The sequence below is a fragment of the Drosophila hydei genome, unplaced genomic scaffold (genome assembly GCF_003285905.1).
Source record: "Drosophila hydei strain 15085-1641.00,03,60 unplaced genomic scaffold, DhydRS2 tig00008119-arrow-pilon, whole genome shotgun sequence".
Lineage (NCBI taxonomy): Eukaryota > Metazoa > Arthropoda > Insecta > Diptera > Drosophilidae > Drosophila > Drosophila hydei.
In genome coordinates this window covers 3,117,547-3,130,734 of record NW_022045830.1, presented here as the reverse complement: position 1 = coordinate 3,130,734, position 13,188 = coordinate 3,117,547, and the positions used below count along the sequence as shown (strand labels likewise).

General features: G+C 38.4%; 1 protein-coding gene across 1 annotated transcript in view; it reads right to left on the bottom strand.

Moving 5' to 3' along the window:
• Window positions 1–13,188, bottom strand: part of LOC111594514 — a 73,918-nt gene that overhangs the window by 13,000 nt on the left and 47,730 nt on the right. Inside the window, exons 5-12 of the mRNA XM_030224824.1 lie at window positions 13,060–13,170; window positions 8,357–8,563; window positions 8,148–8,293; window positions 7,854–8,004; window positions 5,492–5,622; window positions 5,275–5,434; window positions 1,335–1,583; window positions 106–231 (exon numbers count right to left, since the gene is read on the bottom strand). Of these exons, the coding sequence (XP_030080684.1) occupies window positions 106–231; window positions 1,335–1,583; window positions 5,275–5,434; window positions 5,492–5,622; window positions 7,854–8,004; window positions 8,148–8,293; window positions 8,357–8,563; window positions 13,060–13,170 (1,281 nt within the window). The remainder of the gene's footprint in view (window positions 1–105; window positions 232–1,334; window positions 1,584–5,274; window positions 5,435–5,491; window positions 5,623–7,853; window positions 8,005–8,147; window positions 8,294–8,356; window positions 8,564–13,059; window positions 13,171–13,188) is intronic.

Below are 13,188 nucleotides of genomic sequence, written 5' to 3'. Positions count from 1 at the left end.
CTGTGTACGTACAATAAAAAGCAACCGAAAACGAAAATCAACCCAAATAATAAACCAATGGAATTTAATTTAAATTCTATCAAATTAATTACAAAACACACTCACCCGCCGGCACAACCTGAAACAGACAGGGCTCCGACTGTTTGCCAATCGCATTGCGGCCCCAGCAAGCCAGCGTGCCGTAGTCTCGCTCGCCCTTGGGCGTATAGATCAGCTCACTAACTGTTTCCACTGCAACCACAACAAAAAACTCTGTGTATTCATATATATATATATGTGTGTGTATGTTTGTGTGTATGTGTATGTATTTCTATAGAAAGAATGAAGAGAGTCAATTGTGCCTTAAATGGATTTCATTGTGCGGCTGGACATGGAGCATTGTATTTGCATTAGGTTTTGGGCCAAGTTAAATGAAATAAATTCTGCTTGGTCAGTCAGGGCAACTGGGACGCACAGGTAATTCAATTTATGTGCATAATATTGATAACAAGTAAGGAGGCTGCAAGCTAAGAGCACAGCAACTGGATATCCTGTAGGTGGAACAATTATTGGAGCTTTAAGTACTAACTGAATGCACTTTGTATTAATGTGCTCTAAATAAATAAATAAACAAATAAATTAAATATATATTAATAAATAAACAAATAAATAAATAAGTAAATAAATAAATAAATAAATAAATAAATAAATAAATAAATAAATAATAAATAAATCAATAAATAAATAAATAAATAAATATATAAATAAATAAATAAATAAATAAATAAATAAATAAATAAATAAATAAATAAATAAATAAATAAATAAATAAACAAATAAATAAATAAATAAAAAAATAAATAAATAAAAAATAAATTACGCCTTACACCCATCAATTTCAAATGAATGCGATGCTTCCATATAAATTTTTAATCATCAAATTTAAGATTTTACGAGTATAGGAAAGTTGTTCAATTAGTCAGAAATTTACGCTATAAAATAAATATTTTTGAGTTGATTTTAGTTTTTAGATATATATCTAGTATATCTAAAATCGATTCCTATAAACAAAAAAGTAGCTGAATGATTCAAAATTCCTCTTTAGTTACGCTTCTCGATTATATCTATACACCATTTAATCAATGATATATTACCCACTGTTGCATTAATTACTTAAACAACAATATGCCCCACTTATCAACTCCTCATAAATACAGGGTATAAACAACTATAGGCTCCAGCTGTTCATTTTGTGCAGCCTGCTCAAGCGCAAGCACAATGCAAATTTTATCCATTGCATATGCAGGGACAGGCTCAATGAGGAGTTAGCCAAAAAATGGCAGTTAGTTACTTACCATAGCTCTCAAAGTGAGTTTCATTGGACTCAACAACGGTGTGTCGCACATCGCTGCTGGTGGTCATGGTCGGATCCTGTATGGTTGCATAGTGGCCCGATGGCACCTCAAAGTGCTCGCCGCTGCTTGAGAAGGTCCACTCGAAATCGATTTCTGGCGGATCGGAGTTGACGCGGCAGGGTATGGGCACCGCCTCCTCCAAGGAGGCGCCAACAACGCCAATCGTACTGCTGCTGCAAACGGGCGCATCTGTGCGAGACAACAATATGTATATATATGAGCAGCAGGCCAGCAAAATACAAAATAATGAGCAGCTGCAGTGTCTATAAAGTAACTTTCAACAAAATATATATATATTATATATATATATATATATTTTTATATTGTATTTATATTGCATGGCTTGAGCCTGACAGCTGAGCAATGGACAGCAGCAGAGCAAATTGACAGCTTTGATTTTCAATTTAACTGCAGCAGCTGGTGTGGCCGACAGGTGTGAGGCGTTTTGGACAGCGGGCAGGTAACATTTGATGCATTTTATTTAAATTGAACTTTGCCAAAATGTGACATATCGTTTTATAAATTTCAACTGTTTGCAGTTGACTTCAACACATCAGTAGCCGATTTTGGCTTTAACACTTGGCTTATGATTTATTCAAAGTATTGTCGCCCATGGCACAACTCACACTCGCACCTACGCCCACACACACTAAGGCAAGCCGAAAAGTTTGACTTCAAGTTAAAAACAGCTGCTGCCGTCGCGTCATAAACAAGCAGAGACAACTCAAGCTAAAGCATAAGACTTCTTAGCACAAGTTTTTTACTGCATGTGGTTGATATTTCTCTCTCTTCAAGATGAAGAAAAGAAAGAGAATTATTTGAAAAGTTTTTGGCTGAATGAAAGCAATACAAATGCCATAAAGTATTCAGGTATTTGCAGCATGTAAAAGCTGATAAAATGCATTTGCTTGAGCTATATGTATTTAAATATATATATATATATATATATATATATATATATGTGTGTGTGTGTGTGGCATACCCAATAGCATGTGGTTGTGGTTTACAAGCTGCTTTTTGAGCTATTAGCCAGAGCAGCTTGACCAACTTATCAGACAACAGTTTTGCGCCTCTTTCTCTCTCTTTCACACACTCTGTTTCTCTCTCTCTCTCTGTGTGTGCGTTTATCTATCTGTTTGTCTGTCTGTTTGCTGTTACCATAAAAAATAGTCATAAATTTTATATGGCTGCGTCAATTTCACAATCGTAGTATGTCACTTCGAACATATTCTGATTAATTTCCAGCCAAGATACGAGCGCAACTGCCATAAATCCATTTATCTCAATCATAGTCATGCCACACAATATTGCTACCCATTCACATACATTAACCCAACAATCCCTACCAGTGTGCCCAGCCCACATTTGGGCTGTGTGCGTTATGCAAATGTTAACGTGGCGTATACGTTATGCCCGTGCAAATAGCTTTGGATGCGCTTACGCTCTGCAGCACTCGGATAGCTCTTCAATTTTGATAGCAGGGCATGTGTACTGATATACGTATATATTATATATATATGTGTGTATATATCCCTTGCGATTGTATTTGCTTTTAATTATCGCAATTATCGCAAAAGGGTAACTCAATGCAAAGCAAACAGGGAACACGGATCCATTTGCTGATGTCTTCGATTTTATTCCATTTCACTTTTCACAACAAGCTGATGCAGCACATTATTCTGTATACATTTTCATTTTCATTTACGTTTACGTTTCCGTTTTTCACTATGGGCTTTTATTTGCGTTCAATTGCTAATTTGCGTTAATATTATTTGTATTTATATATATTTATATATCTTTTAGTATTGGAGTTTTTTACGTTCGCATTTCAATTGAATTAAATGCAATTGAATTGAAATCAGTCAACCACAAAAATCAAGCATAATTAAATTTTTAGTTAAATAAACTAAATAATATGCATAAATGCTGCAGCTAAAATTGCAATTAATTAAATAATCTGCTTTTACTTGGACCGTTGGCAGCGCTGGCAAAAACTTATTTGCATATAAAATGCATTTTTTTTGCAACTCCATTAAATATGCACAATAAAAATTGAATTTTCCACAACAGTACACATTCTCACACACTTACACTGTGTCTATGTGCGTGTGTGTGTGTGTGGTAATATCCTATATATATATATATTTATACGTAGCATATAGATCGATGTGATGTGCTGACCTGACCTGCTGTCCGGCTCGCTCCGTTCCATAATTATAAATGTTTTTACAATGACTATGTGTTTCAATAATAAAAGCATATCATTCATTTTTATTATCCTGGCGGCCACTTTCACCAGCGCCTGTCCAGCCATATGAATATGCATACTTATTTATGCCCACGCACACACACAGTGAGGCAACGCTAACGTGCGCTCTCTATACACATATATATACATTTTGTATTTAAGCATCATTAATTATTTAGAAAAACAGTCGGAAGTAAATGCTCTATAACGGTAATTGAGACATTTTCAATATGTGTGCGTGCACAAAAGGCTCGAAATCATTTTATGCGCCCATTGTCAGGCCATGAATTTATATTGCGCTTTGTAATATGTTCTCACTCTGATATATTGTGTGTGTGTGACTGAGTGTGCGCGTGTGTCTGTGTGTAATTACATGTCTACATGTGTATTTGCTAACGAGTGTCAACAGCAAATTTAAAACAGTTAATTATGATATGTTGCTGTAGCTGTGCGGCCTTAAAGTCAATAAATTGCTATGGCAGCAGCTGGAATGGCTGAAACAATTCACACTTCACATATTCCTACGAATATAATAGCTAAATGCATTAATTATTCATAAATGCCAACTTATGGAGGCCTTTTCTAATCAGTTATCATAATTGTATTAAGTGAGCTCATTTTGCTGCTTGCTTGTTGTAAGAGAAATCGAATTGCTAGCTGTAACTATAATGTTAATGATAATGAAAATGATAATGATAATAGTAATGCTAATGAATATAGTAACTGTAAAACTTACAAAGCTTCGACAATTCAATTATATTTCGACTCTTGAACAAGCTGCAACTTTAGTGCAAATATTTGTTGGCTCACTTTTGGCAATAGAATGAAATATTGTTGTTAGCTTGGAACACAAGTTTTTCAAATATAGTTTTAGTTTTGAAATTCCATTACGAAAAGACTTTACTGCAATCGCATTGTTTGCTTAAATGAAATTTCCCATATTTTTTGCCACATTATTATTATTTGTTGTTTTTCTTGTTGTTTTTTGAAAAGTCAGTAATTGTCAAATTTTTGCCATTTGCAAAGAGCTAAAAGTGAAAAGCCGTTAGACACGTATATCAAAAACACAATATATATACATATACATATATATATATATATATATATGTGTGTGTGTGCGTGTGTGCATATATATTGTTCATATTACGGCTTTCTGCACAAAATATATTGTAACATTTATTGTTGTTGCTGCTGCCGTGCTGCAGGATTTGTTGTTCTAGTTGTCAACGGTCGGAGGGTTTTTGTGATTTTGTGATGTGAACTGCCGCACACCGGGACTGCTTCATGGAGCTTATCAAGTGGGTGGTGCCAGCAGTGCACCACACCACACCACACCACACCACACCGGACAGTGAGTGGTTGTGCAGTGGTTATGTCTATTTGTTGTCTATTTGTGCATAAATTTACGCATATGTATTTTTAATGCTCCGCTCGACTGACATCGACTGTCAGCATTATTTTCTGTGTGAATTTTCGCCATTATTTTCGTACGCTTTAAAAATTGCGTGTTTTAAACAGTTTCTTTTCTTTTTGGCAATTTAATAAAGCTTTTGTTAAATAGATTACTTTATATGGGATTTGTAATATATTTACTTTATATATTTTAAGTGGTTCTTATCCATATATACTCACAGCGTATTCGTAGGTTGACCAGCGCGCTCTGCGTCTCGCCGCGATCATTGGCCGCCGAGCAGGCGTAGTAGCCGGAGTGAACGCGTCCCACGCGCTGCAGTACCAGGCTGCGTGTGGAGATGATGATGCCCCAGGATACATTCTGTGTCACGGGCAGACCCTGCAACGGAATGCACTTAGCAAATTTACCTGGGATAATATTTATGGGCAGACTTACATCGTGCGACCAGGTGATGCGATGCTCCTTGGGATTCGCCTTGATGTGACACTCAAAGTAGACGTCGTCGCCCTCCTTAATGTCGTCTGGCCGCAGCGTCGAGCCCAGCGACAGGGTGACCTGTGGCGGATCTGTGAATTGATGAATAAAACCAATTTGTATAAATTTCACAATTAACGCAAAATTTTAATTGCAATTTTTAATAAACAAATTTTTTGTTGTCTTTTTTGCTTTTCCTGTTTTTCTTTTTCGTTCATTGTCACAGGCAACAAATTAAAATGTGTTTGGCGCGGGCGTGCGTTGGATTTTTATAGCAGAGGCTGGCGTGATATAAAATATAAAATCGAAAAATATTATGGCATAATAAAATGGGGAATTGCATGAGCCGCGATGCGCCAAGGAACGACCATAAAAGTTAACAGCGCGTCTGTTGAACCGCTTTATAAGCCGGGTTAACCCTGAACCTCGGCCTCGCCGACCAATGGGTATGCCAAAATTTTTAAATTAAAATTGTTGCCGTTACGCATTGCTATGTTGTGAGCTTATGTGTAGGTGTGTGCGTGGGTGCTGGCAGTCCAAATACCGATGATGGATTACATAAAAAAATTTAGTGCACTTTTATTTTTATAACATAATGATTATTTATCGAAGGTGGAATTCATGGTAAGGCTATTTGGCTATAGTGTGTATGAGTGTGTATGTGTGTGTGTGTGTGCAAAGCACTGCGCGTTTTCATATTTATTTGTATGTAAAATATGGTAAAATATGGAAGACGATTTCACAACACCAATAATTGTGATCGAGTGCTAAAATCTGTTTATTCTTCTTGTTAGATCAAGCATAGGATTATGCTGAGAGAGGTAGTTAAACTGAAGATTATTTTAAGTAGATTTAAGAGTCAGAATATAATATTATTAATCATTTGCTAGTATGTTTCTATCTGCAACGAAACTGTGTTCTATTTCGTTGGTTCCCACTTCTATGACAAAGTTTTTTTTTGAAGACTGACCAAACAAGAGTGATACTATTTCAGATAGCTATTTTTCAACAGCTGTTTGACATGTCAATAACATAAAGCTGTTAAAGTTTTAAATAACGTTTGCCATTTAATTATAAATGATAAATGATAAAACATGTGGAAATATTTTTTAAAAATTTAACGAAATTCCGACTCGTGAATTACGTGTTGAAGTTGGTCGTCATTAGGTCTTCAGTGCAATTCGTAGTTGAAAAATATGAGCATTATAACCCTTTTTGGATGCTACACCATCATTCAGATAGAGATTGATACGAAGTTGCTTTAGTAAGCAGTATAAAAACACACGGAGAAAAGACGAATCGGAGCACAAAAGGGGACAAGTCATAAGTGAGGTCATTCGAGATTGGAGGACCTCCAGCAAACCCGAAGTTATTATGACTTTTTTAGAGTTACACAAGTTTTAATCATAATAAAACAAAAATATATATTTCTAATCACATTAAAACGCCTTTTTACTGCATTGAAAATTTTATGACAAATGGTTTTGGCCAAGAAAATCTTAAAACAACATTGCACTTCGCTTTTGTTTGATTGCAATTGCTTTAGCTATTCTTTTTATGTAGTCACCCTCTCTGTAAATAATTGAAATGGAATATTAAGGCACAGCTAAACTATATTATGTTTATACGAGCTACTCCAACGGAGGAAAGAGCTTGGCTGAAATAGCTTTTCAATCCTTTGCTGTGTCTCAGTATGCTGTTGCTTAAAGCCAGCGTTCACTGTTTCCTTTTATTATTTATAAGTTGGCTTTGCATATATGTGCTCCGTGTGGTCGACTTTAAAATTCAATAAATTTATGATTATCTTCGCCCCGCTCGCAAATAACGAGAAAAGCGAATCTAAGTGACAACAAATGGCGAATGCCGGCAAACTAGAGGCTGAATCTGCCAAACTTTGGTGCGGGACAAATTTTCTTTCATTTCATTTTTATGGCTACACAAACTGCAAAAAAAGAGGAAAAAAAACAAACAGAGAAAAAACCAATCTGACCTTTTGGTGAAACTTTTAGGCGGCTGGAATAGGGTGTTGTTGTTTTATTTCTTTGAATTGTAGAAATTGATAATCATATAAAGTAAAATTTATGGCATTCCGTTGGGAGGGGGCGGCGAAGTGTCTGTCTGACATTTTATGGCCTCGCTAAGAGTCGAGAATGCAAATATTGACATACGAGCAGCAACTGGGCAAATAATGCTACATAATTTAGACTTATTTGCGAAGGCAGCTTTGATTTGTGTGGCGTCAGCTATATTTATGGAAATTAAAATGGGGTTTCCCCCAGGCCAATATGCGATGCATATATATATATGTATATATTCCACTTACACATGACATTCAGCATGAGCGAGTCCTCGATGGCTGAATTTTGTAGTCGAGGATTTGAGCCCTCACATTTGAGCATAGTGCCATCGTCTTCAGGTTGTGGATAAAATGACAAAGTGGATAGGACGCGTCCATTGCCCTGGCTCGTCGACAGCTATATAAAAGAGAGCGAGAGAGTGTGAAATGAAATCGATTAGAAAAATGGTCACAGCCACAAGTGCAAGATATCAAAATGTCAATGGCAAGTCACATATATGACAGTTGGATTTTTGTTGGATCAAGCTGCAATCGGCTTACCGTGCCACGCTTGAAGGGTCGATTATTTTGTGTCCATCTGATTTCAGTATCTGGCACCGAGCCGGCCACAATACATGTCAGATTATATTGTGTGCTCGATGAGAACACCTTCAACTTGTTCGTCAAATTGACCGATGTGGGCTTCACTGTAAGTATATATATATTTATAAATGATAGTTATCAAATTACATTTCGGCTTTGGCACTTACATAACATCTCGATGCGTATGCTACGCTCCACAGGTGCCACCAGCTTCGTGTTGGACGCCTGACAGCGATAGGTGTTGTTGAGTGCTGCACGCGTTATTTGCGGCACCTCGAGTCGATTAACAGTTACATGACGGCCCATCGATATGCCGCTGCCAGCCTCCAGCGTTCTCGAACCGTTCAGCCATGTGACAGTAGGCTCAGGCCGTCCTATGGATACGAATCGAATACAAAATTATGCAAATTATGCAGACGGTCAAATCTAGAGACTAGACACAAACGCGCACACATTTGTCATACGGAACGAAACGAATATTTAATGCAAATATCTATTTTTTTTATTTTTGATTTGTTTGCTGCACACAAACTTTGGCCTCATGCATTATTAACTCACAACTAACTTATTAGGCAGGACTCGGAGCTGCATTTGGAAAATTTATGACCGAAAAGAACTTTCCACATTTTAATGATAATGCCCATTTAGCAGTGTGTACCCAAGGCTTTTAAAAAAGGCTTAGCCAGCTTAACTAGCAAAGTTGTGGCGCCGCTCCCAGCCAGCTATACGAGCGCTGACCCCGAACTTTGGATAGACAAACGCCAAAGCCTGAATGTTAAATAAGCAAAAGAAAAAAACTGGGCGAATTGCCATTCGAAATTGGCAGCACCAAAAAAACACTCGATGCATACATTAAAAAAACCTTATCATTAGCAATTTACATGAAAAATTTGTATATAGTTGAAGCTTATTTATTTTGTATCTCTCACACTGCATATAATAAGTATTTCGTTTTTCTATATTTATTTATTTAGAAAATTCTTTTGTTCCCCCATTTCTCCATAAGCTTTTAAATTAATTAAAAATACATTATTATCATTGCTAATCGATAATTATTATTAGATATCCGTAAATAGATTTTTAATTAATATATTCTGCTGCGTCCATATGCTTTGTGCTATTATTTTATTTTTAACTTTCTCTAATTACAAAATATATTTAAGCAAAGGAAGGCGAAGATAAGAATGTCATCTAATTGAGTTGATGATGCTTAAATGCCCTAGGAGAATTTGAAAATTATACTTGAAGTGTTGAATAGAAAATTAAATAGAAGATAGTATTAATAAATAGCATTTTCGGGCATACCTTCGGCTATAGCTCAGTGAGATGAAATTTTTTTATAAAATAAAAAAATGTTTTAGTGATGGGAAAAGCTTATTTAGATACTGAAATGCTTTTAGTTGAAGATAAAAATAGTCTGGCTGTTATAGTACGTCTCGAAAGAATGATAACACTTATTTGATTCTGATTCAGATTCAGACTTTAAGAATATTTAAAGAGGTGTAGTCTTATGCCTGTTAGTCTGTGTTATCAATGCATTATACTTGTGGACTTTAAAACGTTTTTGCCTTTGAGAAAGGTTCAAAGGGACAAGTATATGATAAGAATGATAGTTAAGGATGATCAAAAGTTTCCCAATGCTCTGTCGTAGTCACTGTCACTGGTAGATGAAGACTTCACTATTGTAGATCATTTAATTTAATTTAATGAGTGCTATGCATCAACTCTAGTACTAGATAAGTCTATTCAGAGTACGATAAAATACCAAACTGCCTGGTTGAAAATCTAGAAAAGTTTGTTAGTCACACAAATAAACACGCCCATAACCACTTGGCTACCTGTCAATTATATAGATATCTATGTATATGAATTATGAGAATGCCATAACTAAAATGATTTCTATCATAGTTAGTTGATATAAGTATTTTCTAATCTTCATTAATTCCATTAATTCCTGATTGACATTGAACAAGTCAGATAGTATTAAATATAATTTTATGGATATAATTAGTGTAGACGCAGCGGATATGTTTGCAGTAAGCTTTTATATTATCTAGCAAAATATCTGTTTCCTTTAATTTCACTCTCTCTTTCATTGGCGAAAGTAATCGAAATTCTTCAACCTTTCCCCCCTGCGCTTCTCTCTGGGTCTGTAGACGTTCGGTAAAAGCATTTCATCCGTTGGCTCACATATCAAATGCACAAAATATTTTTAATCCGTTTAAGTGCCTCGAAACGTTTGCTTGAGAAAGGGGACTGGGTGTAGGGGCTGCCACTGACTGCAGCTTGGCCATTAAGTCAGCCAAGTGAATGTGGCGGAAATGAGCAACAATAGCAACAAGCAGACGAGCGAGATTCGAGTGGCAAGCGGAGGCAAGTGGCAAGCAGCAAGTAGCTGATAGTTGAGTGAGTGTGTGTATGTGTGCGTGTGTGTGTGGGGAATTTGGTGCCCAAATGTTTGCTGATTGCAAAGGATACGCAGCGAGGACATTGGCGACAATAAGCCAAGTCAAGACAGGACACACATACAATGGCCATGAATGTGGCACGAAAAGTATGCAGGGATAATAGACAAATAACAGTTGCCTTGTGGCATTTAGCTGCTCGCATTATACTCCCTCTTCCTCTCTCTTTCTCTTTCATGCATACATGTGACCAATCTCCCATGCCTCACCACATTCAGTACCTCCCCGCCCCGTCACCCGGTAATCCTGTCAGTAATGAAGACAGCGCGTTGCTAAGCCATACTTAAGGTTGTCGACAATTGGTTGGCTGCTGTATGGTGGCTCTGCATGGTGGTTCAGCTGGACGCACCACCAAAAATTATGCATAGCCGCCCGGTCATAAAATTTGTTGGGCTCCACTGTGTGGAGATCGGGTTTTTATGCGTGCGCTTAGATTAGCTTTTTATTGCTGGTATTAATTGCTATTAGTCGAAGTTAATAAAGTTGATAAAGCAATTTGGCATTTGGCGTTTATGGTGCGCCCAGCGGGGCTATGATTAGTGTGCGCCAGCCATAAAAACCGCATCAAGATTTGCATGCGCTTAAGCTCGACTCTCCACAGCTCCCTATGCTCAGCCAGCATGTGGCGCCTGCCAGCAAATATTAGTTAATTTGGGTAAGCGCTCAGCGGTGGCAGGTGCAGAATGAAATATGCATTTGCTGGCTGCCAGCTGCGCCTGGCTGGCAACAAAATGTTGCATACAAATCACAGTCGTATTGCCGCAGTCAGCTAGCGTCAAGGCGACGAGTCGCACAGCCCAGCCCAGCCCAGCCCAGCAGGTGTCAAAATAGTAAATGTCGTCGGAGTTGTCGGCGAGTCCTTGCCAGCTACTTAGCTTGCCCTGCCCTACGTACCTCTGCTCCACCCGTCTGCGCTGCGGCTAATCAAAGCAGCTGGCGCGTTTGAGTACGTGACGCATTGCCAAAACCAAAACAAACCGCATGGTAGCAAATGCCAAAGCTGAAGCAAAATCCTTTGCATGCAGAGTGCCGCACGTAAACTGCAGCAGGAGCAGAAACTGTTGATGGAGCTCGCTGCGTGTTACATTCAGTTGCACAAAGCCGTAGCCAACTATTTGAGTAGTTCAAAGCAAGAATTGGAAAGGCACTGCTGCTGTGGCTACACTGACAGCAAAACCACACAGCTTTTGGCACTCCAATCAAACACGGAAACTGTGCCAAAATCTAGCAAATAGCTTGACATAGCTAAGCTCGTGCCTCAATTGTCAAATGTTCATATTGAACTCCCATATTTTAGACGATATATGCATTATATAGTTCGATATTCGATTTAATTATATACATTATAACAATCAACATATTTTCGCTTTGTGTAGGTTGTAAATGCAGCTAACGAAAATCATTAAAGCAAAACCAATCGTTAGGTCTCAGCTGCCGTATGGGGCGTATGCGCAATGCCAGTTGATTAAATTGGCAAATTGATTAAATTGCAGTGCTCCGAACCAGCATCTTCATTAGCTTTGCTTGAAATCAAGTCCAAATGGGACTATGCGCCCTTTAAGCAAATATCCCCCCGGGCAACTGTAAAATTTCAGTCTGCATTTCGTCTGCTCGCCCCGAAAATATTGTTGTCACAAAGTTAATGATTTATAATGGTCGTGTCAGGGGCAGCCAGCCAAGCGGCAAACGTTCAACTGGAGCCCGAGTGGAGCAGCTTTAGCGAAGCGTGCAACTTGTACAAATTTTTCACACTTGCTCTCAAACAGAGTACGTAAAAAAAGTGAAAAGTTGGACGCACAGTTGCTTCACCTTGGGGACCTTTTTAAAGATTTACGATGCCGCATATGCCTACAGGTCATACGCTGCGACAAAAGCCAGACGCTGAAAATTGTTGCATTTTTCAAAGAAAAGTGGCAATGACAGCCGCAGCAGCAGCAGCAGTAGCAGCAGACACCACAGCATCAGCCGCAACATCAGCCGCAGCCGAAGCCGCCGCCGCATTTGCTGCCGTAGCAGACGTTAAGGTTCTGGCCAGTCGGACAGCCGGCTGTCTAGTTGGTTGGTTCGGCCTCGTCGACACTGTCACCGCAGACACTGATATACATTTATTTTTATTATTTACGATGACTTAGGCAATGCTTCGACTGGGTCTCAGACCCGGCTCTGGGCTCAGGGCCAGCGTGTGCGAGCGCCTATCTGCTGTGCCACATCTTTAATTCTTTAAATAGACTCACGGCCGGGCAACATGGGGCAATGTTGCGTGTGGCATTGCTTGTCATCCTTGCCTGATAGCCTTTTGTCTGAGTGCTACATTTAAGTAGCTGCCCGTGCATGTGTGCGTCACACAGTATGCGCGCGTGTCTGTGTGTGTGTCGCGTCTGTGTCGTTTATCATGATTTACTTACCGCCACGCACTTCACATGTCAACACAATATTATCGCCCTCAAGCAATGGACCCACAGCACCAGCCACATCTCGGCCCGAGGCATCGTACACGAGTATTTGATGCGGAGGAACTGGGGAAAATGTACGTA